Below are 24,333 nucleotides of genomic sequence, written 5' to 3'. Positions count from 1 at the left end.
ACAGTGACAAAAAACGTATTCATACAATGGATGCCACTACAACTGACAGCCCATATAGGGGGCATGCATATTTAACAAACAGCCCTTGTTAAAAAGAGCAATATCGAAGCAATAAGTCCAGAATGACTTCCCCTTGATTATGAGAAAATTTTGAAATCCTGCTTGTTTACGCAATTAATTCCACAGTTTTCATCCAATATTTCCAAATTTGAACAGTATCTTTATATCAATGAGGACTTGAACCCTATTGAATATGAGCAGTATCAGAGAAATAAGTACACAATAATCTCCCATTGAATTTGAAAAAATTCTCCTTGTTTGCGCGATTAAGTATACAGTTTCCATCTTATTCTTTCCAAACTTGCACAGTGTTTATAGCAGTAGAGCGATTCAGGCCCTCATGGGCCTTTTGTTTATTAAAATGTGTGCATATATAATATTTGTATAATTGATATATTATTTATATTTTGTTGGCTGTGAGTTCTAATGTATTTTGTTAGCTTCCTTAACCTGTTAAATTCATTTAACAGTGTCTTCAAATGCATTTTTCTGGTCAATTTTCTTACTGCAGTTTACAACTGGTATTTTTCCATGTACTTTTTTATTGAAACAGATAATTTGCAAACAAATTGATAAACATGTTTTCCTGCCTTTCACAAATATTTTCTTGTGGTTGCTAACCTGTGAAGTCAAAATTACGTAGGTATGTTCATCCACAAGATCAAATTTTTACATTTGAAATCTTATCAGGCATTACAGGAAAAAAATCCAACATATATTCCGGATTTTATTATTTCACAAAATTAAAAGGCCAGAACAAATGAGCCTTCAGGAAAAGCTGTATGGACAGTGGAGTCTCTACAGAACACCACTTCATGATTGTCTCCGGACTCTCAAGTTTAACAACTGTAGGGTTAGCAGGGTTTTTGGCTAATTGTCCATCATTTAAATTCCTCAGTGAAAAACCAATGAAGAAAACTGGCCTGGTTCTCGGCATCACGATGGGTAGTTTTGACATCGGCCATCGAGAACTTCTGAGGACCTGCTCGGAGCCAGATCTGGCGAGCCTCTTTAAGACAATGGCTGAAGAAATGCCTTGCAAAGCTAAGGCTAAAAGTGTGGAAGATATGACAACTGTTAATGAGGTATGGCTACTCTGGGGATGGTAGTTTGAAAGTGTTAATATTCGAATTTACACTACATTAGTTTTCAAGATTTGATGAAGAACGATAGATTTACAGTTAAGTTCTTTGAATGAGTATCAATAACTAATCTCTTGTCTTTATTATAAATGTATTTTATGAAAAGATTCTTTTTTAGTTATTAGTTGCTTAGTTATCCTGGAATGCAAAACAGTTTTTCTACCTGCACTTTTACTTTAAGCATTCTCCTACTCAGAATAGATAAATGCCGAGTGCATTGACCACAGGTGGGTATGTGCGGACCATTTGGGTTCTGGGTAAGGTCTTTATGACCAGATCCCTTTGTAATATGAGCTGGGCTCTGGGAAAGCAGCGCTTAAAGCATTTGCGTAAAGTGTCTTATCAGATCAGCCTGTGCAGTTCGCACCAGCTAATCAGAGACAACACTTTCCACTCAAACTGGGTTTTCACTAAGAAGAGACTTCCTTGAAACAAAAAATACAATGAACACGGAAAGTGTCATCTCTGATTACACTTTGCGCAAACATTAAGCCCCGTTTTCCCAGAGTGTAGCACACTGCTATCCTATCATCCCCTGATACTCTACTAGGAGGAAGAAAGCCTGGAGGATGTGTATGACAATATGGGGCAGGCTGTCCTGTCAGCAGAGGCAGCTGGAGATGAGGAGGAGGACCTAGGGGCAGGAGTAGATGTCCCCATTGGTAGTAGTGAGGTGGCGGTCACCCCTAGGGTGGAGGGCCAGGAGGAAAATGAGGGGAAGAAGCAGGAGGCTGATGACAATGATGGGGATGATGTCGAGTTCCAGGATGATGAGTATGTAGCACTGATACAAATTAAATTTACCTTTGCTCTGGGAAAACGGGGTTTAATGCATGTTTGTGAATGGTAGTCCAAGATTAGCCTGTGCAGACTACAGTCTGAAATTTCTTTTAGAAGAGACTTTTTTTAAACATGGAGTTGTATAATAGCAGAAAGTTTAACACCAGATTACCGGTAGTTGAGTTGCACAGGCTAACACTTTATGCTCATGCATCAATCGCTTTCTTCCCAGAGCGTGGCTCAGTTGTATGTCTCCCCGGTCCCCTTAAAGGGGTTTGCACAGAGCAGCGTCAATGTCTGTACATCAGTATAGCTGTATATACTGAAATCCTGCCAGGGTTGTTACTTCATGGTTTATGAGGAAATTTTAAAATAACTTGCCATTAAATTTAATGACCACTATATGTGCTGGCACTTAGGTCAAACACTTGTGTGTCGTGCTCAAAGGTCATGGTCCTTCTTAGAGGTCCAGAGTGAAAAGTGGCCTGAGTACAGCTGGCAGCAAATGAAAAGGCTCCTTTCATCATTCAATTTTAAAGTAACCTGCCACAAATGATAACATTGTCAAGACAGGTGCATGAATATATTGTTCTTTGCTGAAGGTGAAGGTTAAAGGTCAACAGGTCAAATATGGGCATAATACATTTGAGCCTATGTGAAAAAACATGGCAAAATGCATGAGCATAATCAGGGACGACATCTTAACTGGGTTTGTGCTAGGAAGAGACTTCTTTAAACACAAAATACCATAAATGCTGAAAGTGTGAACTTCTCTGAGGCAGGCTCATTTTATTATTAATTGTTAAATATGCAACAAAAATTAAAAATACATATTCCAATCACATGATATTTAGTGTTGGCATTATGCCCTTTGTGTCTAAACAGGTGTTATTGTGGCACCTGTGGTTATGACACATCTAGTTTATTTTTAATTTGCTGATTCTCTGATAAGCAACGGTTTGGAATTTGAATGAATAGTCATTTGGAATAAAGTCATGTAAGTAAGCTCATTCTCAAGCAGTTGTAACCATAAAAACTTAAAGTAATGGTAGAGACCTATATTTATTGTTGAACATATGGTCCGCCTAATTAAGGATGTAATGTGCTGTTGCAGGGATGAAGATCTACAAGAGTTGATGAGTGTACGTGAAAGTATGCAGAGAGTTGTTGATTGTAAGTAGGATGGTTGTTTGCTGTTATGCTTTAAAAAAAAAATGGCCACAATTGCAAAAGTGGTCTATTTGTTCAATATTTAGCATGTTCAAAAACTATAAAAATAAAAGAATTGTATAGTTTTTCAACATGCTTAATATTGAACAAATGTAAACTTTTATGTTTTCTTACCAAAAGACAACCATATTGTTCTATCAATAACACAGTAGTAATCCATGAAAAACTTGAATAAGACTCGCTGTGGGAAAATAGGGCTTAATTAATATGCGTTAATTGTTGTCTCAGATAAGCCTGTGCATTCCACACATGCTTACCAGGGACAACCTTCCTACTTAACCTGCATATTTGCTAACAAGAGACTTCCTTTAAACGAAAAATATCGTTAAAAGCGGAAAGTGTTGTCCCTGATTAGCCTATGCAGACTGCACAGGCTAATCTGGTACGGCACTCTAGGCACATTCATTAAGCCCAGTTTACCCAGAGCAAGGCTCCAATGTTTGTCTTCTCACATAAAGCTGATGAAGACAGTCAGAAGAGTCCAATCAAGTTCAGCCTGTCCAGTGACAGAGAGAGTCGCATGTCCAGTGATAGAGAGAGTGGCAATGGGGGCGCTGACCTTGACACAGAGGAGGATCAGATGGACGGGGAGGAGGGGGTTGATAATGAGGCTGGAAATGAGGGGGAACAAGAGGAGGAGATTATTGATCAAGGTGTGACATTTGACTTGTACATTGTTTTCCGTGTGTTTCAGTCATTATAATGATTTTAGCTCGGCTTTTTTCGGAGCAAACCCGAGGTATTGTCATAGCCAGCTCGTCGTCAGCCGTTCGCCGTAGGAGTTGTGCTTAAACCTTAACATTGGCCCTAAAATCAAAGTGCTTCCACCTGCAACTTTGAAACTTCATATGTTCATGCACCTTGATGAGTTCTACACGCCACACTCAGTTTTGGGTCACTAGGTCAAAGGTCAAGGTCACTGTGACCTCTTGAAAAAAAAAATTCTGACAAGAAAAAAAAAATTAAATTCTGACAAGCTTTCACAGCTGAGCGTTGGCACCCGTTATGCGGTGCTCTTGTTTCTACATAGGTTTAAGATTTATTTGAAAAACTATCAGAGATGGGCATTATATGAGGATGCAAATGAGGGGGAACAAGAAAGGGAGATTATTGGTCAAGGTGTGGCATTACACTTATGTACATCGGCTTTTGTTTTTCAGCATACTTCTGTACTAGTTTCATTTGTCATAAGCTTTACATGGTTTATAATTTATTTTAGCTATTAAGTTAGTTTGTATCTGTACATGTATATGATAACATTTCAGTGCTTTTATTGGTATTATTTTTGGAATGATGATTTGTATGACATTTTTTTCATGAAATTACTTTCTCGAGATAAAAATTAAGTAAAGGTCAACATGTTTTGGAAAATAATGAGAAAATGTGTTGATCATATTAAACTTCATCATGATGACATTATACTGTTTGGACAGAGGCTTGCTTGCTAACTACATCCATTGACCTAAGATGTGACTACAATATCTAAGATAAGCATTATTTTTAAAGGAACTTCTTAAGAAATTCCAAAATTGTGTTGTTTTTCAAAAAACAAATATTCATTTAGTTATTCGTTCTGAAATACATATGTCATACTGTGTGTTGGCAGATGTTGCTGATGGTGATGTGAACCGCTCCATATCTGTTGATAATGAGAACATAGAGACACCAGAGGACAGCCATGATGATCAGTCGGAACTTTTCCCCACTGGTCAGCATATGTTGTGATATTTATCCTTTCACTTCACAGTATTTTTTTGGCAAAAAATGCTTACATAATTTAATAATTTCAAGAACACAAAGTAATGATTGATAAACAGGGTTAAAAGTCATCCGGTTGTGCCGGAATTCCAGTTTTTCAGGGCACCAAAAGGTTGTTTTTGTAATTCATGTAAATTCGATGAGATAATTTGGGGGGGGGGGGGGGGGGGGGGTAAGGGGTGACCCCCCTCGCATTGTCCAAGCAACACGAAACGTTTATCAAGCAAACAAAAACTAAAAATAGACGCTTTGTAATGGATATTGCGGAACGTGTTTCGTTGAACGAGCTGCAATTTCGGTAAATAAACAAAAGCACGTGCCCAAAAGAGTAATCATTTTTTACATTGTAATCTGCGCGAAAAATAAAGGGAGGCATTGTCGAATCATTTACGTCAAACGAGCGCCATAACCAAAAGTAGTTGCTTTTCGAGGTAAAACAAATACAAAAAATGAAGTTCCTTGAACCGAATTCGAGTACAAAGGTGCTAGAATCGAACGTCAAGAATAAATGGCGATGGGAGTGGTTGGCTGAAGTTGATGAACGTGGAATGAAATTTGGCGAATGGCTGAAAAAACCTGGTGTATGTTTTTGTGTTCCATGCGGAAAGACAATTAGTTATAAATTGTCCGGAAAAAAAGGCAGTGAAAGCCCATGCGATCGACAAAGCACACACACGCAATATCCAAACCGTGAAAATTTGTGGTTTCTTACTAAAAAAAATAATATATATTGACTCTCCTTTATAAAATGAACTTGCAAATTAGGTGTGATTTTAAAGATTTGTGTTAATTTCTTAGCTATTTTTTATTTGTTATTTTGCTAAGTCTCAGGAGCTTGGGCCCCCTACCAGGGCTTTGCCACCAGCTTGCTTCATATGATATGCAAATTTCTATGACATGATTATTATAGTTAGCTACATATGAACCGCGTCATAAAAAACGGGTCTTATGTCATTGGCATGGTCTAGTTGGGAGCTACACTTTCTCCTGATGAGACCATGAAACCTTAAGTGACTTAATAGAGCGGTCAGGTTAGCAGGTTACAACACTGCAGGATTGCACAGGCTAGTTTGGAGTTGCACTTAAAGTATATGACTTAAGACCCCTTTTGCATGACAAGAGTCATATTATGATATGTAGCATCAGACAAACATGACGTACATTCGTCACTTCTTGGACAAGCTCTTGTTGTTTAAAAAATTCAGTTTGGACTTCTCGCTGTGTTGAAAAAGTCATGTTAAATAATCTGTACAGTTCAAGGAAATATACAAATATTTAGCTTTGTTTAATGGGTGTTGTTTTTATGAATACAAACATTTATCATATGATACCATATACCAACTTGCACAGACTAATCAGGGAAATCACTTTCAGCTTTTTTGTATATTTCGTTTAAAGGAAGTGCAGTCTAAATGAAAATCCAGTTTAAATGGAAAGTGAGCCTGCACACTATGCATTAAGCCCCATTTTCCCTAACGAGATTCTTTTGTTGCATATTACTACTCAGACGACAGTGACAGCGAGTTTAACGATGGTGATGATGCTGCTGACTTTGACGTGTTTGGTCGCCTGGAGGCATCTCGAGCACAGCTGGAGGAGGCATTGGGGGCCACAAAACTTGTCAGGGTCTACAAAACAGTACAGGTTAGTGTAAAGTCAGGTCAGACAAAACTGGTCAGGGTCTACAAAACTGTGCAGGTAAATGTAAAGTCAGGTCAGTTATGACCAAAGTTAAGTAGATGAATATGCAGGTGAGCAAGCTCGTAAAATTGGCGTAAAAACTACTACATACCAAAATTTCTTCTGCAGGAAATTGAAGCAATTCGTTTTAGTCGCAACAATTTTTATATATAATCTTTCTTGGATTTATTATAGGAGTCGGAATGTCTGTAAGTTCGGTATTCCGTTTTTGGAGTTTTTTTCTGAATGCTTTAAGACATTTACCTGATTTTTGGTACGCCAATCTACCTGCATGAGTAAGAGATCATGTTTGAGTCTCATTCCAGTCCATCGATTTTTGTGTCCACCACCACTATAGTGGGGGACATATTGTTTTTGCCCTGTCGGTTGTTTGGTTGGTTGGTTGGTTTGTGTGTTTGTTTGCTCCAACTTTAACATTTTGCCATTACTTTTACAATATTGAAGATAGCAACTTCATATTTGGAATGCCTGTGTATCTCATGGAGCGCTCATTTTGAGTAGTGAAAGGTCAAGGTCATCCTTCAAGGTCAAATATATAGCTTCAAAGAGGCACAGAAGGGGACATAGTGTTTCTAACAAACACATATCTTGTTGGGGGCAGTTTTTGGCCTTGGATTAAGGAATTATCTCTATAATTTTTTAATTTTTGGTTTGTGATTTTATCTTCATTACTTACAGATCAAATTTGTGTTTCTTTTGGGTCTATTGATTTTTTATGAATTTATTGGCCTGGACCTAGGAATTTTCATTACAATAATACTTTTCTGGAATCAATTCCGAAACACTTTCAGACACTGTCCTTATTTTAGTGTGTGAGTCTACCAACATGTCCTACAAATCAAGTTTGAGTTTGTTCTGGTCAATTGGTTTTAGACAAAGTTACTGACACTTGGAATCAACGTTTTTTTCTGGTCCATCGGCTTTTGACAAAGTGACCAGCCTTGGACTTCAATTTTTTTTCTAAAATAACACTTTTTCGGATTTTTTTGCAAAAGGCTTTCAGATATTGACCTCATTTTTGTGTGTGAGTATACCTTCATGACTTCTAGTTCAAGGTTGAGTTGTTGTTTTTTCATGAATGTGAAGTTTTGAGAAAATCTGGAATAAGGTGGCATCTGTGCTCTTTGGACGCATATTTTGGTTCAAAGCAAATTCAAGTCATAATAAAACTTAAAACAAGATAGAAAAACATGAACATTATGTGGGCAAAACTTTTATAGAAGTATTTGTCATGGCAAATTTGTGTTTTGCTAGAAAGCAGGCAAAAAAATAATTCAGTTTGTTATCTAAAGGTCACATATTAAGCCAAGGCTTTTTTCTCCAGAGTTAGAGTATTTCATGTTTATCAGGCCCTAATGGAAGACGAGGATGAGAACATGGAGGAGGGAGCCAGGCTGGCTATTGAGATGCTGGGAGCCGATCACAAGCACCTGTATCCACAGATCTTCCAGCTGGTCATGGCCGACGCTGCGTTCACTGATGGTGAGCAACTAGATCTGTGTAGGGCAGAAAAGCATAGTTTGGTTTTGTAAAGTCATCATTTGACGCTTGCTCTGGTAAAACAGGGTTGTGCATGACTGTGCATCAAGTGTCATCCCAGATTAGCCTGTGTGGTCCACACAGGCTAATCAGGTACAACACTTTCTGCCTAGACTGGATTTTCATTTTGAAGAGTCTTCCTCCAAAGAAAAATTGCATAGAAGCAAAAAGTGTTGTCCCTTATTATCCTGTGGGGACTGAACATGCTAATCATGGACAACACTGTACACTAAACCCTACGTTCACAGAGCAAGGCTTAGCTATTTTTAACCAGGTTTTTAACCAGGTTTTCCGAAGGAAAAAACTGGTTATTAGATTGGCGAATGCGGGCGGGCTGGCTGGCTGGCTGGCGGGCTGGCTGGCTGGCGGGCTGGCGGAATAAGCTTGTCCGGGCCATAACTATGTCGTTCATTGTCAGATTTTAAAATCATTTGGCACATTTGTTCACCATCATTGGACGGTGTGTCGCGCGAAATAATTACGTCGATATCTCCAAGGTCAAGGTCACACTTTGAGTTCAAAGGTCAAAAATGGCCATAAATGAGCTTGTCCGAGCCATAACTATGTCGTTCATCGTCAGATTTTAAAATCATTTGGCACATTTGTTCACCATCATTGGACGGTGTGTCGGGCGAAATAATTACGTCGATATCTCCAAGGTCAAGGTCACACTTAGAGTTCAAAGGTCAAAAATGGCCATAAATGAGCTTGTCCTGGCCATAACTATGTCATTCATTGTGAGATTTTAAAATCATTTGGCACATTTGTTCACCATCATGGGACGGTGTGTCCCACGAAAGAATCACGTCAATATCTCCAATGTCAAGGTCGCCACGACTAAAAATAGATTTAAAAAAAAAAAAAAACTTACAAAGGGGGTTAATTTTTTTTGGTCATTTCAAAAGTTCAGTTTGAGTTTTCTCCCTTTATCAGATTTTTTTTTCACAATGAAAACCTGGTTTTGTGACAATTTTGTCCCTTGTCTAAAGCTTAATTGGTTTGAAAGCATGTGGTTTACTGACTGTTCACCAGTCTTTGGTAGAACTTGGTGTCTTTTGGCTTAATATTAGGTGTGAGAATGGCTGATATCTTTGAGGATACTGCTTTGAGTTTTGATGTTGGAATATAAAATTGAAAGTTGCACAACGCTACTATTATCATGAAACCCCCTTTAGCACAAAAAACTTTGGTGACTTACTGGCAGTCATTGGACTATGTGAAACACTTTTGAGCAAACAATATAAACCTTTTAACTAACATCAAACATGTAAACATCAGAGACTGTTTACACTTTTTTTAAATTCTGCAATTAATTTGTTTGTTTTGACATAATTACATAAAGTAAAATTGACATTTTGTTCAGATAAATTAAACCTGTTTTGTATTTGGTAATGTCAATATAGAATTAATACAAGCATGTCATTTTCATCTTTTTTAATAATGAAGGACACTTGTTTGGTAAGTATACATTTTAAGCACTGCGTGGCTTTTAACATGGGTTTGGCATTGTGTTTTTCCTCAACTTCTTGATACTATTTGATTTATTCTATTGTAAATCTGAATGCCACTCTTTTCGATTGAGCCGCGTCATGCGAAAATGGGTCTTTTAGCATATGCGGCCAAAATAGCATCCACACAGTCTGGTCTGGAGCCGTCTTGTCTGCTAATGAGACCACGGAACCTTTCATGACTTGATAGGGGACGGATATTTCCTGATGAGACTATGCCAGCTGGTCTGGAGTTAGGCTGGCCGCATATGGCATAAGACCTATTTTTGCTTGACTGGACTGAATTGTGTGCATATGTTTGTTTGGAATAATTAATTTTAAATTCACATTGATCTGAACAGTACATTCACCAAAGTTTTTGTTTCATAACATATTTGTTTTGTGCAAACATCTGTCTCTTGTTGAAGGAAGTAAATAAATGAAATCTTTTTAGTGGTATTTGTTGAGTCATATATTTAGCCATCTATGTTGAATTGTGTACCTATAATTTTTTTGTCAGAGCTGTGTGATATGTATCCTCATTTATATCAGTTGCAAATAGTGCAAAGTATTTTTGCTGTTAAAAAAAAATGGTATCATTTTTTCTGTGAGAAATTCAAAAGTAAGAGATATATGTCCAGTGTATTTCTGTGTGTTAATTGTTTAAACATTCTTATTTACTACATATACTTAATTTAAAAAGGTCATACATTTGTATCATACAGACAATTACAAAATATGAATATTCTAATGTCAATGTGTGATAAAAATGTATTACTGTAAGTCCAGAGGTCCTGGAACAAATATGCTTTCTACATTTTTATTTTCAGACAATCTGAGCTGAGGCGCAGAGGCAAAACAATTGCAAGTTTTCAATGTGCAATGGAATAACAATGGAATAACAGGACAGCTGTTGAAAGAACCAATATCAACCTAACATTTAAATTGTTTCCTGATTATTTACTGTCTGGTGTTTTCAGTGTTAAACCTAAGGATGTGTGCTGTGGGGATGGCTTATAGGTACTTAGTAAAATGTGTTGCGATGTTAATGTTTGAAAGATTATGTTTATAAATATAAGTGATTTATGAATAATTTACAGAGTACCATATATCTAAAATGGATATATTCAAAATATTGCATTTATTTGATTACATTTGTAGTATTTGAACATTAATATGTTCATTCTTACATGTAGATGCTAGGTGGGAGGTACATTGAAACATTTATGTATTAAATTTTGTTGCATTTTATATGCATACTTTTTTTTACTGCTCTACCTTTTTATGCAACAGAAATTTCCAAAATATTCAATGCTATTGTGCTTAACTCTGAAGATGTGTGATATAGTATAAGTATGACTGTCATACTCATAGAGTTGCTTATCATTTTACTTCAGCCCTTACTTCACCTGTGTTACATATATTTGGCATTAGCATAGTATATTCATACAAGTTTATTGTTTATGTGATAATTACATCGTCTCTGCTACTTAAATTGTTTGTGATATTTTTTCGACTACTATATGCATTTCATTTTCCTGCTTATGACAGAGCCTTTATTGGACAAATTTTATTTGTGCTAGCTTAAAGCTGTCTATTGACTAATTTTTTTTCATATTGTTTTGAATTTGTAATGTTGTTTTCCCCCAAAAATGGTAAATTCATTTAATCTGTATCATTATCATATTGTTTAGAAGTGTTTCAACGAATCAGCAAGCTGGGCAACGAATCAGCAAGCTGGGCTACCAATAATCCTCTGGCCCTTGCAACAGGCAATTTAAAATAATCCATGCTAGCTCAACAGCTGATTACATTGTGAAAGAATGATGGAATTGCAGAATAGCAAATATAGTCTGACTGTCTGACACTAGACAGTTTGTTTGGTCATTAAACTATTTGTAGAGTTGCATTTAAAGTTATGTTTACATTTTAAGGCATAAGAGTCTTTTACCATCTTCATATTACATTTTGAAGCATCTGTAAAAGAGTGTTATAAAATAATATATTTGCCTACTAGCAAAATGGCGCTTAATAAATGTGACTAAAGTGTCTTCCAATACTAGCCTGTGCAGTCCACACAGGCTAATCATGGACTACACTTCTGCCTGGACTGGATTTTTTTTAAAGATGAGACTTAATCTGTTATGACACACTATGTATATAGCGTAGTTCATATTTATTATAGTTTTATAAATTAAAAAGGCGATAGGCCTATCTGAATCCGTCCTTGCGTGAAATAGATGATGTTCACCATTTCATCCCTTGCGTATTTTATTAATGAAGTTTTGTCTTAAAGTAAAGCAATTGTAAACTTACTTAGATATAAGGCTATATGAAAAATCGTTTTAAATAAGCTTTCCTGTCGAGTGCTGGAAGTGAGAATTATTTGGGTAAATGTCAATTTTATAAATATTTATGTTTTGCGTCCTATATGATTTCTGCATGTTACTTTTATACAATTCAGTCTTATGCTATATTGTTTCTACAAAGTTTGGTTGAGTTAAAGATGCTCAATATATACATGTGGGCGTCACATAAGATTAGTTTAAGATTCTTTATTGAAAATGAACATGTGCTTAGTCAATCTAGAAATTGACACTAGTTAATAATTTACCATTAACTACGTTGGTTATTTAACATTTCATAGAAGCAAATAATTAGATTATTGTGAAAAAGTGTCTATTATATATGCATATGTATTAAAACGTTGTCGTCTGATTTAAACATGTTTGCCTTGTTATATCCACTTCTAAATTATTTTTTTTAAACATGCGTACACATTATAATTCAAACGTCAGCACACAAAATATATATACGTGTCTTGAAAATACAACTTCTTGTTTGTTACCCCCTTTTAACAGTCTCCGATCGAAGTATACATCTAAGATTTCCGTAGAAATGAGAATTTAGCTGTCATAAAGACGAATCAATGTATCCAATTAATTAAGATAGACTTCATGTGTACTTAAAATCTACCCTGAAGACAGATTTTCAAAACTGTCCAGAAGAATTTCCAGAAGAATTTCCAGAAAATCCGCTTAGCTGTTTTTCATACTTTGCGCTGAAATATTGTCCATTAATTTAAGGTCAAATACTTAATATTATGGGCATTGAAATTAATGACATATGATACTATTTGTCACAATTTGCCGCCTGGATTGCTCTGCAGCATCTCGCAATGAAACTTTAGATTTAGATTTAGAATTATTGTCACACTTCAATTGGAATCAACAAACATTTGATATGCTTGACATAACAATTCACATTGATCGTAAAAATCATAGAACTAAATGATGCTAACAAAATAGCTAAACGGTGGTCATTGATCCGTAGAATTGTCATCGGATATGGACAATATAAGAATATTGTTTATACTATGATTGATTTTCAAAAATTATACAACTGCGGCAGACATTTTTATGAAAACTATGAACAATATACAAAATGAATTTTCGAAAGATATATTGAAATCATTTGTTGGACTTTGTAGAAAAGAACCATTCAAACAGCTTCTGCTTCAAAATCCACTTTTCTATAACCCAGAAAATAAACATTTGCAACAAAAGTGAGTCGTTAAAATAAACCTAATGTGTTCATTTTGTTGTGGACTTGATACACTGAATTGTTATTCTTTTACAATTATTTTTTTTTTAAGTTTTGCCTAGTATGTCGATATAACTTCAATCCAAACTATTTATGTTTCATAGGATTTATTAACGCGGTGAAAAGATAATGAAGCTCAGAAGCTCTTATGACACGAGCTCTATGAAGCCTTTTATTCCCATTAGCTTATGGCCTATCTTGAAATACACAATATACAATTTAATATCAACATTTAATTTACTCAATATTAAACTAACGCGAATTTGAACAAATACAGTTACAGGCAATGTCAACAGACGACAACTTCATAGCATTTCAAGTTCAACGGATTTAAATGCATTTAAAGAGACTGTACATTTAATGGAATCCCATTTAAGTTACTTAATGTTAAAAATTCACCAGAGCTCTGAGCACCAGGGATGCGGTACTCATCCAGTGTAGAGAGAACATTCGGATACGAAACAAACGTTGTAAAATGTGATAAGACGAACATTAGTGAGATAATTATTTTAATAAATGCAATTTCGAAACAGATGCCAACATGCGACATTTTAGTTGTTCCCTCTCTAAGCGTACCGTTTCCCTCAAATTGTCTTCAAACTTTCTGAAAATGTTGGTAGACATTAATTTGAGGCCAAATTCAATAAGCATTCTACGCGAGTCAAGCGCTATAGAGTTTTTGCCATTTATTTATATTTAAACAGCGAATTCGCCTTTACTCTTGCTATGTTCCTCTCTGGAAATGTGTGTTTTGTCAAATGGAGGAAAAGTTCGACAACGAGCGAAATCACGAAATGGAAGTCACGTACAGTTGTTGCCCCTTATTCATAGTAAGTTTGAAATTCGCCGTTTTATCTGTCTTATGCCTCGGTCACACTGTCACGAAATAGAGAAACGAATGAGCTAAGATTCAATCGGCTACGAATGACTACGAAATTGTCAAAATTCGTAGGCCGCTACGATTTCAGTACGAAGCACAACGATGTGAGTACGGATTTCGACGAATCTACCATCAAAATGTTGGAAAACGAACATAGAAATGTACGGACTGCTACTGATCGACGCAATTTAGTACGGAGCGCCACGAATCGGTACGATCAAACTACGAATCCGCTACGGTCTGGTACGATTAAGTTCGATGCTACGCGAATCAGTACGATCTAACTACGGATCCGCTACGGTCTAGTACGGGTAAGTACGAACTAGAACGGTCCGCTACGAAGCAGTGGGAATTGCGACGGACTGGTACGGACAGGTTAATTGACCAGTCGCCAAAGTATCGATCGCTCCGCCCACATTTTTCGATCAGCCAATCAGATATCGATTTTTCACACACCCCTCAGCAACGCTTATCTGGCCGCCATTTTGTTCGACAAACAAAGCGTGTTGTACATATGGAATGGACGTAATTTTTAAGAGTTTACACAGATTTTATATCAAATGCATGATCATTACTGTTCGATCATTATTGAAAATTGTTGGTGCTATACATACTTTATAAAAGGTTATTATTTTATCTTTATTTCTTGAACATATGAACGAGTAATGAGAAAACAAACACAATAAATAGGTTTACCAGACCAGGTGTGTGTTCTATAAAACGTGTTATACCGTTTGATGCACAATATTATTAAGCAGTTTGGGCAGGGACCTATACAAACAAATGTTTGTATAGGTCCCTGTTTGTATAGGTCCCTGGTTTGGGCAACATAATAATTGCCACACGTGCTTTTTAATCTCAGCGTAATTGTCGATGATTAATAAATAACAGCATGTTGCGTGGATCTCAGAATGAAGGAACATTAAGGCATTGTTAGGTACTGTACACAAGAAAAGAAAACTATTTAATTACTTAAATGATTTCCAATTATATATTTATTTTCTGTGGATTATAAACAAGGGAAATCATTATAAATTGTTAACTTAAATATTGTTTTAACTAAAGTAAAAACAACAAAAAGGTGATTTCAACGCGGCTTAGCCAGCTTAAAGCGACTTTAATTGTAAAATGTACGGCTTATAATACAACAACAGCATTTCTAATACAACATATATTGATACGGGGAGAACTTTGAAAATTGCAATTAACATATAAGGGCCATCTTGTTATAAATAAGCAAATGCATAATATGCTAAATGTATTCAATTCGAATGTTCGTGAACAGCATCGTTATACCAACATTTCACTTTTTGATAGTGAAATGTAACAGGTTCGCATTAAACATAAATGAAATAAAATGCATATTAGACTATCTGTTAATGAAACCATGAAATTAGGCCTGTATTAAATTATGGTTACAATCAAAATTTAATTTATATCTAAATAAACAAAGATCTAAACATTTTTAATAAACAAAAAAACCATCATGATATGGATATGTCATTTGCATTTAATAAAAATATTTCAAAATTATGTACGAATAGCCACCGGGTTCACTGTCAGACGGTTGAATACAAGTTCAAAATCAATATGAAATAAATGCTCATTTTTACAATGGATTTTTCATCAACTCCCTATATAATATGTATAAGAAACGTTTCTGATAGTCAGTCTGCCGTTAACTCATTTATTTTGATTACGCCATTTCTCTGTAAAGTATTTATGATTGTATTAACGTTTTACAAAGCAGTTTAGTTTAGTGTGCGGCTTTAATAATTTATATTATAGAAAAGAGCATAATACATCATTACAAATATAGAATTTCCCTCACGTAATTCGCTATAATTGCGATCTGCTTGTCGGAGTTTTCTAATCACTAGACCACGTGACTATGTGGGCGGAGCGATCGATAATTTGGCGACTGGTCAATTGCGCCCACAGTCTCTTGTATTGTCATACACAAAAATACCTCCCCAAAAGAAAACATGCAAGCGGCAGCAACAGCGCATAACAGAAATAATGGAATCAGCCGTGTCTGGAGTTTATATACACTATAGTTTGTATGTATACAAACGTTCAAAAGTAGAGCTAGGCCAGTCACAAGGTACTTTATATCATTCTATCCTGCCACTCAACAGATCAAATAGTGTTGAAGTAGTGTTTCAAGTAGAGCCTCTCTTGTTTTGCACGGATAGTGGCAAGATTTCCACCTCTTGGAACCTGCAAATTATCCACGTGAAACCCATCTCTCAATGCCCCATGTAATGACTTCGTGGGCATCGTCTTCTGGGTCCAATTGAATGTTCTGATCACCAGGATATCTTACCCTAATTATATTGTGAAGGCAAACGCATGCGAGAACTATCGATTCAACCGTGTCTGGTCTTTGTGGCAGAATAGACATTAAGCATCAGAATCGCTGAGCGAGAATACCAAAAGCATTCTCCACAACTCTCCTGGCTCTAGACAGGCGATATTAAAAAATTTACTCGTCCTTCTCAAGGCCTCGTCGTGAGAATGGCTTCATGAGCCATGTTCTCATGGCAAATGCATCATCTGCGATGATATAGTATCCTATTGGTCTGTCGTCACCTGGAAGTGGTGTTGCTTCTGGCATGCCAATCAACCCCCTTTCGATTGCCAACCTGAGGTCGCTTTGATTCCAGATTTGTGCGTCGGAACATCCTCCTTGCGATCCAATATTTACCCATATGAATTGGTAATCGGCGTCCACCAGGGCCATCAGCACAACAGAATGATAACCTTTATGGTTATAGTATAATGAGCCACCGTTCTTGGGACATCGTATGGCTACATGCTTTCCATCTAGAGCTCCAATGGCGTGTGGAAATTGCCATTTAGCCGCGAACTGATCGGCTATGGCCTTCCACTCCTCAGGCTCAGTAGGAGTCTGGATAACATCCCCAGCATATGCTGAAACTATGGCATCACAAACGTCCCGTACAATACTACATATCGTATTGTGTGCAACACGAAACCCATACATCAATTTTTGGTAACTGTCCCCTGTGGCCAAGAACCTTAAGGTAATTGCCAACTTCAAATCTGGATTGATAGACTGTCTGAACCAGGTGTGGTTCTTCGTGATCCTGTGACCAACGACCTGTGATAGCTCATGGAACATATCAGGCCCGATTCTGGTGAAGTTTCTAAAAGCCGCCGGATCTTCAGCCATCAGTTCGGCCATCAAAGTCTCGTATTGGCCGAGAACGGGTCGTCTTTAAAGCCAGTCTCTTATCCACCACCTCTTTTTTCTTCTCTTACCTGATAAAGTATGTAATTATTGATGTACAACTATAGATTATGCGTAGGAAAGTATGATTAATTTTGTATTTAATTATGTCGGCTATTAATTTAACAATTATTTAATCACGTAAAAGTAAGAGCAAGATACATAACGCATATGAGGTAGACACTTACATGCAAATAAAAAAATGTATTACTAGTAAGTTCAAATTCTAATATTTTCAAAATACGTAACCTTTAGCACAAAGCTATACTAGTTATACGATAATGAATCATTATTACCTTTGTGCATATCGTCAAGCAGCTCGACTACGGCCTCTGCATTTTGTGCCTTATCAATATCCAAGTGTAACATATTTATCGCAAACACAATTTGCTGGCGGTTCATGATTGTGAACTCAACAAATGCAAGTACGGTTGCTTTAATTTTAATGATGTATTTCAGTAGCAATTTATTGTAGTGGACCGTACATGTCAGTACTGTTTCGTGCTGAAATGTAGGACATCGTACAAGATCGTGCAAATTCCTGCCTATCCGTAGTACAACGTACTAGAACCGTGGCTCTCCGTAGTATATCCGTGGAATAATCGTAGCTAATACGTAGCGTAACCGTACCGCTCCGTAGTTCCTCGTATCAATCAGTAGAAGTCCTTGAAAATCTTTGGGCCTACGAAAAGGTACGGACGACTACGGTGTCGTTACGAACTAGTATGGATCAGTACGGCTTAGTACGGACTGCTACGGATACGCTACGGTCGATAAAATCGTAGCAAATTTTTGAACATGTTCAAAATTTGTCAAGAGTCGCTACGGACATCCAAAAACTACTACGACTGATCACGGATCAAGTACGGACAGCCACGGTCCAGTAAGGATAGCTACGAACTGTGCCGAAAAGTATTCTTTGCTCGTTCGTAGCTCTGATTCGTGACAGTGTGACCGAGGCATTAAATCATGAACTTTTCCTGCCCATGCCACAGTTAACATTATTCTTTGGCATTTTCATTTTTGTAATAAATTTGTTGCATTTGATACTCGTAAAAGTTGACAGCGCAATGCATTTGTAGTTTTATTTTATAAAGAATATTTGTTAAATATTCACTTTAATTGAAACATGAATGGATGCTGATCTTATATGTCGCGCTAGGACAAACACTGGGCCAGATCAGCATTGACTTTTCTCGCATAGAACGAAAGATGATCTGGTTTGTTGTGCGCTGGGATGGTGGCTAAGACAGCAACTGGTTGTGCTGATGTTGATAGCTAACTTCACAGACCTAAACGTTTTATAGTTTGAATATTCTAAATTAAATATAATTTAACCAGTTAAAAAATGCCACTATTGTGAAGCAAATCAGATATTCCATAGCAAAATCTCAAGCGCTAATACTGGGCCTTTCAGTCTTCAGAAAATAAGACCTTGTCTGAGCCTGCATATTAAAGGTGGTATCAAGGTCACCTTAAAAAGCGGTACATATGATTTCTGCTCTATGAGTTAAAAATTACGATTAGTGATAGTATTTAATTATTTGAACATATGAAATATTTTCCTCTTATTAACTTATAAATGAGCCGCGCTCTGTGAAAAGGGGGTTTAACGAATGTGCTTTCTAAAAGCGTCGTCCCAGATTAGCATGTGCAATCCGCACAGGCTAATCAGGGACGACACTTTCCGCCCAAACTGGATTTTTGCTAAGAAGATACTTTCTTTAAACGAAAAATATCATTTAAGCGGAAATTGTCGTCCCTGATTAGCCTGTGCGGATTGCACAGGCGAATCTGGGACGACACTTTACGCTTATGCATGAAACCCCATTTTCACAGAGCACGTCCCAAATCAATTTACGCTCGACATGCGAAAACATCGTCAAGCGCATTTTCCTGTGACCTCGTCTGTTTTGTATAAATTGTCTATGTTTTAAACTGTTATCTTTGATCTTTTTTAATTATATATATAGGATTACTTTAATACTATGATTTATGTGTTCACTTTCCAAAATTTACAATGGTGATGAATACTCGAGAAATTATTAAAACATTGATATGTTGCGTTAGAAGTGTTTTGAACATTTAAGTGTATATAAAGTTCTCAACTTTACATTTGTACATCCACTTGAATTAGTGCTAATGATATGATCGTTGAAATAATCTCTAGTTATATCGACCTGTTAATAAAATTAGAATTATTATATGAACTGTGCGAAGCCGCTTACACGAATCCGATTTAATGCTTTGCAGATCCTCAAATGAACACACTTGTGCTGTCGAACTAGACCTTCATAATATGGTGAAATTGGCCGGACTGTCAATGGACCATCCCGACCGTTTTGCACAATTGCCATTTTTACCGAAGAACACGCTTATGACGTGTTATGACGACACAGTGTGCAGTAAACAACCTTTGACAAGACCAGTTCTGTTTTCTTACGGAGGTTTATTCTGCGCTATTACTGACGCTGCTGACAATGGAATCAACTCCAAGCAACTAACTAAGGTAAGTTCATTAGTGTTTGTATCCATTAGCACTCTAAATGGCGCTTCGAGCACCAAACTTGCAGAATATTTTCACTTGTAAACAATCGGCTATTTTTAACCGTCAGCGTCCGAAGTCAGCCATCTTGAAAATTAATTAAGTTTCATTTAAATTTAAGTTTCCTATCGTTGTTTTGTTTACTTTTTGTGAATAAAATATTTCTTTAATATACTTAAAATACTTTTCATTAAATTAAACCGATTTCGTCGGTTTTTGTCAGCTTATTGCCTGAATTTTAGGTTTGACTATTTACGTCATATTGTTTTATCAAACAAAACGCCGACAATTACATCACGTATCCGTTGTAGGCAAGAGAAACACGTCGTTTATAATTATACACGTGTGAAAAATAATGAACTTGTCTACTTTTGAAAAAAAAATCACAAAAAAATCAAGAAAAAATTATAACCTATATTCATATCAAAACATAAAAAAACAACATATTTCACGTCTTAGATATATATGAATAATTTGTAGGAGGGTACGTGTTTACCGAATCGGGTACGAGGTGACTATTGGGGGTACGTGTTGACCAAAAATCGGGTACAGTCGATTGGTGTATAGCGGATTTTAGTGAGTAACGGATAGGTCAAACGTTTTTTGCAAAATACTTTTATTTATATTTAGATTTATAGTTTTCTACGAATTGAATACAAAAAGCCTATCATTGTTAAGTCGATTAATGTTTTTGTTGACGTGTGTCAATGTTTACAACTGTTTCTTTTTTCGAAAGCAAAACAAGGTCACGTTATGTACGCACCGTTTTTGTGACGACAGGAAAAGTGCAGACAAATGGTTTCTTGAATTTTGCAGATTTTGTTTGGTAAACATAATGTTCATGGATGTAATAGTTTAGTATTATGTGTCCTTTACAAAAGTAAGAATGCTCAGAAACCAAATTGATGCGTACCATAAAAAAATAAGCATGAAAGCTGCAACTCGGGATTAAGTGAATAACGAACATGTGGTGACCCATATTCAGGAATGTGGGGATTGTCTCAAAATAAATATCAACTCAATTGAAGTTGTCCAATACACATGTGGTTAGCGTGTGGCTATGATATTAATTAGTGAAAACATCATTTTTGATGAAAAATAATTATAACGAAAAATCGATTTCTCTGAAAACATATTTTTCACTATCAAATCTATATATATAACAAGGTATTCAATTCAAAATGAACCGAATATAGGGTGCATCGCTTTGAACAGCCATTACTTCATCAATTGTGCAGCGATTTCCATGAACTTGGTCTTATTAAACGCAGAAATGAATTTCCTTTCTTGAAATGTACATATATTGAAATTATTTTTTACAAATACTGTGTAAAATTTCAAGAAATAACACGATACAGTAACACATGTAATCCGGTAAAGATATAAGCAATCCGGTAATGGCTGAATCAGTGTACCATGAAATTCGCGCTGTAAACAAATAATATTTTTTCGGAAATTTAAAACCGCTGGCATGTTTCAATAGGAAAGACATGTGTCTATCTAGGTTTAATGGTTTTAATTACAGAATGCATGGTGTTTACGTTGAAATGAGACTCGAAGTCCTTAGCTATCCGTTATACACCAATCGACTGTACGAGTTAACCAAATCGGGTACGAGTTGACCGAAGGTACGTGTTGACTTAGGGGTTGTCGGCTCTTTCGGCACCAAGCTCTTTCGGCCCCGTTTTTTTCAGGTTCATTTGGCCCCAATTTCAGGCTCATTCGGCCCAGGTACCAGGCTTTTTTGGCCCCATTTTTAATTTGAATAAATCTTTGCAAATATGTTGGTCGATACTCTTAAAAACTATGGAATATTGTTTATAACAGTATTATTTATCTTTATTGAAGATTATTCCATTTGAAAAAAGATTCTCATTTCTTGTCTTGTTCTTCAGGTATGTCGTCCTCGAAATGAGGAGTTGTTAAAGACTAGATACAGGAGTCAGACGTCTGAGACGGCTTTGCAAATAAAACAAACTATAAATTTACCGGCAATGCCTACAGCTGGTATTGTTTCATAGACAATTATCAATTTATTTCCATAAGCACACAATCTTGCGATTGAGAAAGGACGACATGAGAATATCCCAAAAGAAAACAGATTGCACACATATTGTAATATGAGAGAAATCGAACGTGAATGCCACTTCTTACTAGTTTGTCCAGCTTATACCTCAATCAGAAAACAATATTGAAGTTGTAATAAGGCAATTAGATTAATTCACGTTAAAATTCTATGTCCCAGTTCTCATTTAAAAAGCATTTTTACAATATTTCGCGAGATAAGTGAATTAGAATTTTATTGTTAGTATTTGTTACCAAAAGTATAAATGTATGCACAGTAGGTCGGCTATAATAGATTTTGTTGATGTACATAGATGTGTAGATTTCGTTTTTATGTCACCTCCTGTCAAGCGGGGTATTTCTAATGACTCGCACTCGAAACAAGCAAGTTACAGTTTATTTTATTCCATGAATACAATCAATATTCATATAGCCTTTTTTATAGGAAGTCAGTAGTAGTAGATGACGTCTGAATATGTGCTATTCACGACCTTCTGTTCCTATATATGGCTGGTGGGGTTAGTCCTGCTAGTTATCATTTACTGATTCCTATTGAGATGTATAAAACTAACTGGATTTCTGTTTCTTGCTCCAAAAACTTTCTATGAAAATTGACAAGCGAAAGACTTCCGCTTGGGACAAATCAAAACATAACTAACCGCAACCTTAATGTACAGGTTACACTATACTGAGTTTTTAGCCTAGTCACATTTACTATGTTGAGGGCACGGACAACAGCTTCTGGGCGACATGCGCTATTGTTGGGAAACGTTGTCTGTATTCACACCACCACACCAACGGGTTGCAATCGGGTTCACAGTTCACCCGCATGTACGCATCCAACTCATCTTCATGGGTTGTAGCCTCTGTCGGGGATGTGATTAGGAAGCTGAACCTTGGCCTTTTAGTCGGAGGCTGCTGACTATCATCTCGGGTATGAACACGTAGTGGTACCTCCTCCATCATCCCTTCGAGTGCTGCACGCGTCTTATTCTTCAGTTCCGGTGTCAGGAAGTTTAGGCGTTTGTACCGGATATCTAGTAAGGAGGTTACCACCGGTATGCTTGCGGCCGTCTCAGATTCGTACGGTCTGAAACGGCGTTTCAACTCATCCCGGATTGTCTCCTTAACACGACCTATCAACGCTAGTTGTTGCCTCTGTCAGGTCTTGCAACGCAGAAATAACGTCTCCGGCAATCTGCCACTCAGCGTCGGTCAACAGGAGACTCCTGTCACGCTTTCCTGTTAGGCGTGGGTTGAGTTAGATGTCGTTAACAACACGACGCTGGCGTTGCATTATCATCTGCAACACTTATTATCATAATACAACACATGCAACAATCATTATCATAATGCAACACAAGGCGTTGCATTATCATCTGCGACGAATTCCAGCGCGTCGGAACATCCTGGATTTGGTCATGGTCAGGAAGTTGCATGACAACTCGTCGCGATCGCAGCTCTGCTGTCATGGTTGTTGAGTGCCGGAAGTGGCCGACGATCTTTCGTGCCCTCGACATCACGTCTGCCACTGACGGAAGTTCCATGACCGGCTTCACGCACAACTGAAGGGTGTGCGCGAAACACGGGAGGTCCTGCCAGTCCGGACACAGACGGCCGGCCAAGTCCATGTTCCTGGCATTGTCGTGGACACAGACTACAACACGTCCCTTCAGACCAAACCCGTCCACACAGTCCTTAAGGCGGATAACTGGTCAATTTCTAACATTTCTCTTGAGTATTTATATACTCAAATAGATATTTTATCATTAAAAATTATTTTGCATTGATTTGTGATTTAATCACATTTTTATAAGTTATAAATTAATAACTTGTGATTATTTTTTTGCTTTTCTCGTTAGGTATAATTGAATCATTATTTCACTGCAAGTGAGGTTCAATACTTGTTAACTTTTACTCATTTTTGGTGCTTTGATTATTTAAGTATATGCCATCATTGTGTTTGTGTGTTTTTTAAATTCAATGCCAATTTCAAGTTTACGGAGCGTTTGAATGTGTAATATCCCCTGGTTTGTTTTTGTCTGCTTGCACACTTCAATTTGTGTGATCTATTCATTTTAATATTCGTCTATTGTTGTGTGCTATTTACCTGTAAAATTAAAGTTGGCGTTGTAATATTTGTATTTCTTTCACACATTATATTTATTACATAAATTGAAAAAAATTAATCGTGTTCAATTAGTGTATATTGACAGATTATGGCTTATGCATAATATCATAACCATACTAACAATCATTTATTATAATAATTATTATTATCAGTTATAAGA

The 24,333-nt window shown here is 36.6% G+C and overlaps 2 protein-coding genes across 4 annotated transcripts in view; one reads left to right on the top strand and one right to left on the bottom strand.

The window, feature by feature from the left end:
* The window catches only part of LOC127841633 (serine/threonine-protein kinase Nek1-like), a 60,872-nt gene extending 48,451 nt beyond the window's left edge, over window positions 1-12,421 (top strand). For all 3 annotated transcript variants that reach the window (XM_052370618.1, XM_052370619.1, XM_052370617.1), the window contains 8 exons: window positions 959-1,145; window positions 1,753-1,976; window positions 3,097-3,155; window positions 3,671-3,865; window positions 4,819-4,920; window positions 6,478-6,614; window positions 8,021-8,153; window positions 10,528-12,421. In XM_052370618.1, the coding sequence (XP_052226578.1) occupies window positions 959-1,145; window positions 1,753-1,976; window positions 3,097-3,155; window positions 3,671-3,865; window positions 4,819-4,920; window positions 6,478-6,614; window positions 8,021-8,153; window positions 10,528-10,541 (1,051 nt within the window). In that variant the 3' untranslated portion in view covers window positions 10,542-12,421. The remainder of the gene's footprint in view (window positions 1-958; window positions 1,146-1,752; window positions 1,977-3,096; window positions 3,156-3,670; window positions 3,866-4,818; window positions 4,921-6,477; window positions 6,615-8,020; window positions 8,154-10,527) is intronic.
* Window positions 12,422-16,665: 4,244 nt separating this feature from the next.
* LOC127840356 (putative nuclease HARBI1) lies at window positions 16,666-17,376 on the bottom strand. The gene has a single exon (XM_052368765.1). The coding sequence runs from the start codon at window positions 17,374-17,376 to the stop codon at window positions 16,666-16,668; it is 711 nt and encodes a 236-aa protein (XP_052224725.1).
* Window positions 17,377-24,333: the final 6,957 nt, after the last annotated feature.

This window comes from Dreissena polymorpha, chromosome 8, assembly GCF_020536995.1.
Source record: "Dreissena polymorpha isolate Duluth1 chromosome 8, UMN_Dpol_1.0, whole genome shotgun sequence".
NCBI classification, from domain to species: Eukaryota; Metazoa; Mollusca; class Bivalvia; order Myida; family Dreissenidae; genus Dreissena; species Dreissena polymorpha.
This window is presented reverse-complemented; position numbering and strand designations above follow the sequence as displayed.